At 37.3% G+C, this 4,179-nt stretch overlaps 1 protein-coding gene across 1 annotated transcript; it reads left to right on the top strand.

Annotated features, from left to right (window-relative positions):
* Window positions 1–2,562: 2,562 nt before the first annotated feature.
* On the top strand, window positions 2,563–3,715 carry LOC117180421. Its single transcript, XM_033372920.1, has 2 exons — window positions 2,563–2,668; window positions 3,138–3,715. Exons 1-2 carry the CDS (start codon window positions 2,563–2,565, stop codon window positions 3,713–3,715), a joined length of 684 nt encoding a protein of 227 aa, XP_033228811.1.
* Window positions 3,716–4,179: the final 464 nt, after the last annotated feature.

Genomic DNA, 4,179 nt, shown 5'->3' with positions numbered 1-4,179 from the left:
GTGGAATTATACTTATTGACTACTTGGAAAAGGGTAAAACAATCACTAGTGAATATTATGCATCATTATTAGAGCAGCTGAAAGAAGAAATTTAAAAAAAAAGACCACATTTGGCGAGAAAAAAAAATTCTCTTTCATCACGACAACGCCCGAGTTCACACATGCTTCCTTTCAATGGCTAAAATTGAAGAACTAAAATTCGAATTGGTCGAACACCCACCGTATTCACCAGATTTAGCCCCCAGTGACTTTTTCTTATTTCCAAACTTGAAAAAATGGCTCGGTGGACAGAGATTTCCAGACAACGAAGACGTCATTGCCTCTGTAAGTGCTTATTTTCAGGAACTTCCGAAAACGCACTTTTCTGAAGGACTAAAAAAAACTTGAAAAGCGATTGACCAAGTGTATAGAGCTCCAAGGAGATAATGTTGAAAAATAAAAAAAAATTTACCCAAAAAAAATTGTTTTTATACTTCATTCTAAGGACTTATTGAACTACCCTCTTATTTTGTTTTAAACAACAATGTTCAAATTTAGAACTATTACACACACTCACACATTCATAAATGAATTTCACTTATAAATATTTTTGAATCTTTTTAATATTCTTTTGGAATGTATTTTATTTAAGTAGCGCACATCGGGCACGTGGAATGAGATTTAAAAGTGGGGTTATGTTCGAGAAAATATTAAAAGCATTTAATCTAAAATGTTTCTAATCCGAATATTCATATACATATTTTTTATAAAGTTATTGTTTCAAGTAATGTGAATGCATAGGATGTTGACGTACAACTTTAGGAATGGAAATGATTTCCGTGCAGTTTAAGAGGAAAAAATGAAGTCGGAAGTCCCTTATCTCAAACGTCACTAATTTCGCAATTTATGCTGACATTCAACCTTAAAAATGTAAATATCTTTATATTTATAATATAATTATATTAACTTGCACCTCGGATAGAAGAAAACGTTTTAAAATTATCCGAGCTTATTTCCACCATGACTAAACTTTGAAAGGAGCCTTACAATAACGCAGTGCAACTTAATTACGGTCACTCTTTATTGTGTGTCTTGTACCATCACTCGCACCTTTGGTAACCAATCAGAGGTAACAGTTTGTATCGCTCTGAAATCTGCATCTTCTCACAATAACTTTATTAAATATTATTATAGATTACACATGGGTGTTCTTATTCAAAAAACTTATAATAAGCAAAGGCTTAATAAACAACAAAACACTTTATGGTCCTTCGATCCGCGATACATTACGGCGCGTGTGACACTATCGAAAGCGCGTGTGTAATATAGTTGAGTGTTTGTGACGATAAACTGTGACAGTTAACACAAGTGAGTGACATTTCTCAGGACTGCAAACACAAACCCGTGCTAGATTAATCTGCTAGACTAACTATTCTTTGGTTTTGGAATTTCGATGAACTCTGTATGTCGAAAGTGGAAGGTTCATGCGTAAACAACAAGTTTACAGCCAACGCAGAAAGCTATTCCAAGTTCTTTGAAGAGATTTCGAGGATCATACACCATTGGAAAACAGTATTCAAGCCATCCGAGTTCCTGTGAAGTGTTCCAGCCATCTCAGTTCCTGTGAATAGTTGAAGCTACTTTCATTATACAAGGACTATCGCTCCACCTTCAGCGATAATAGTGTTTGAGAGTGGTGCAATAATTACTCCAATTGTTTGTCGAATTCCTGTGGTATGTTCCAGTCCCATCAGCATCAATCTACGATCCTGCTTCTAGACCTGTATCGGTAAGCCAGTTTTTTCGAACCATCCTTTCCTGTCATATCTGTTTTCTTTTTGTAATTTTGCTTCACTGTCTATGCAAAGTGCGAAACTGCGTATCTAGTAAACATGCCTGAAGTAAGTAAAGAGATAAAAGAGTTAAGCATCGAGCACGGTAACATGAAGCGATTTTTAAAAAACTACGAACAATTCTTAACTAATATAGTCTAGAAATTATCACAGATGACTCGCAATCTAGTAAACACGCAGGCGAGCGCGATAGTTTTGAAAATCGCTATTTCATCCTTTCACGAAAACTCAAAAAGATTTCGGTCAATATTCTAAATGCGTCCACCAATTGAAGATTAACTAGTCCATCGGATTTTATATCACACACAAGCGACAAAAGCGAAACAGAGTTTGCCACAAATATCAAATTGCCGACTATACATCTTCCAGAGTTTCGCGGGAGTTACGATACGTGGCTCGGGTTCTATGACACATTCAATTCTATAGTGCACGACAACAGTAAAATCTCCGAGGTTCAAAAACTTCACTATTTGAAATCGCGTTTAAAAAATAAAGCGACTAAGGCTATTGCAGCCCTGGAAACCTCGGCAAACAATGACGAGGACGCACGGAAGTGACTCAAGGATCCTTATGACAATCGTTGAGTTATAATCGACGGCCACACGAGAATTTTGCTAGAAATTCCGCATATTTTAAATGAATTTCCCGTTCGTTCTCTACTTAATTATGTGTAAAAACACACAAGAGTTCTTCGTGCGCTAGAAAAACCAGTTGAGAACAGCTTAAGGAGATGACAGCGTCTCAAGCCTGTCAAAACTCGAGTCAGGCAGGCAGTAAGTCTGGAAAGAAAAGCCTTCAAAAATCAGCGCAGCAACATTCGTATGTTGTAGCGGAAGGTAAATTATCTTGTTCTTTTTTGCAAATACAAGCACAGCATTTATTATTGAGAAAGGTTTATAAGGCTCTCAACAAAATAGCGTCTCGACAAAATTAGAAAGGCTTCCCTTTGCGTTAACTGCTTGCGACCAAGTCATCGGGCCCATACTTGTCACAGCGGTTCATGCAAACAATGTTAAAAGAAACATAATTCTTTGTTGCATTTTGACAATCAGGGAGCTGAAACATCAGTTCAAACTGAGACACGAGAAAAAACTAATTGTATACAGGCATGCACATCCTCACACTTATTCTTGTCGGCAGAGATTGTCGACGTCCAAGGTTTTTAGGATAGGGCTCATTCTTGCCGCGTATTTCTCGACAATGGCACTCACTCGCATTTTTTGACCAAAAGGATTGCATCATTGCTTGAATTGCGAAAACAACGAGTTGATATTGAGGTAACTGGCATAGCTTTATCTGGTACAGAGATTGGTCGTTCCGTTGATACTAAAACCAAGTCTCGGTTTAATACATATGAGAAACATCTCAGTTTTTTGCTCATTTCTGACATTACAGTCATATTGCCTTCAAGTCAAATCGAACGCGATTTATTGGAAATCCCAGAAAACATTAGGCTAGCAGATCCCGAGTTTAATAAACCAGCAGAGATTAATGCGCTTATAGGTGTGCAAATATTCTACAAACTTTTATGTGTATTGCAAACTGAGATTCCAGGTCATGACGCTGTGCTACAAAAGACACATTTCGGTTGGATTATTGCAGGCGATATCCATAAAAAATGCGCAAGCCCTCTAAAAAGAGGCTTCTATTCAACAATGAATCCTAATCGCCCTGAATCCGATTCCCTTACTCGATTCTGGAAAATCGAACAAGTTCCCACTAAGCAATTTTTCTCAGACGAGGAAAATGCATGCGAATCGCATTTAATTGAAAATACCAAGCGTGACGACAACAGTTTGTGTCTCGTAAAATTGCCATTTAATGATAAAAAAGAACATCTCGGGGATGCTTACAATATAGCTGAAAACGGTTCTTCTCTCTAGAAAATAAATTAAGAAAAAACTCTGCTTTGCGAGAAAGTTATTCAAGTTTTCTTAAAGAATGCAAAAACTGTGCGCACATGACCTGCATTGAAGGCAATCAATTATCTCTTAACGGTTTCTTCTTACCCATCAAGCTGTCATTAAAGAAGACCTATTTAGCATCTATACTCGATTTCGATCGTTTCCTTTCGCGATGACGGCAGACTTTCGAAAAATGTATTGTCACATTCAAGTGGCTCCCAATGATACTTTTTTCTAAAAAATAATGTGGCAATTATATGTGAATGAACCGATAAAAATATATAAATTGAATACAGTCACCTACGGAAACGCGTGTGCGTCCTTTCTCGCAACGCGAGTTTTGAAACAATTATCTTTAGACGAGGCACATTCTTATCCTGTTGCAGCACCAGGTTTAAGTCGAGACCTTTAAGCGGACGAGTTGCTCACAGGCACAGACCATT

Source organism: Belonocnema kinseyi, chromosome 9, assembly GCF_010883055.1.
Source record: "Belonocnema kinseyi isolate 2016_QV_RU_SX_M_011 chromosome 9, B_treatae_v1, whole genome shotgun sequence".
NCBI lineage: Eukaryota > Metazoa > Arthropoda > Insecta > Hymenoptera > Cynipidae > Belonocnema > Belonocnema kinseyi.
The sequence above is the reverse complement of the archived record's forward strand: the minus strand, read 5'-3'. Positions and strand labels throughout refer to the sequence as shown.

What these genes read in the sequence shown, in the direction of transcription:
- LOC117180421 (XM_033372920.1), top strand. Translation starts at nt 2,563, where the DNA reads ATGACAGCGTCTCAAGCCTGTCAAAACTCGAGTCAGGCAGGCAGTAAG. An exon ending in TTCGTATGTTGTAGCGGAAG is followed by an intron (nt 2,669 to 3,137) that starts GTAAATTATCTT and finishes TATCTGGTACAG; the next exon opens with AGATTGGTCGTTCCGTTGAT.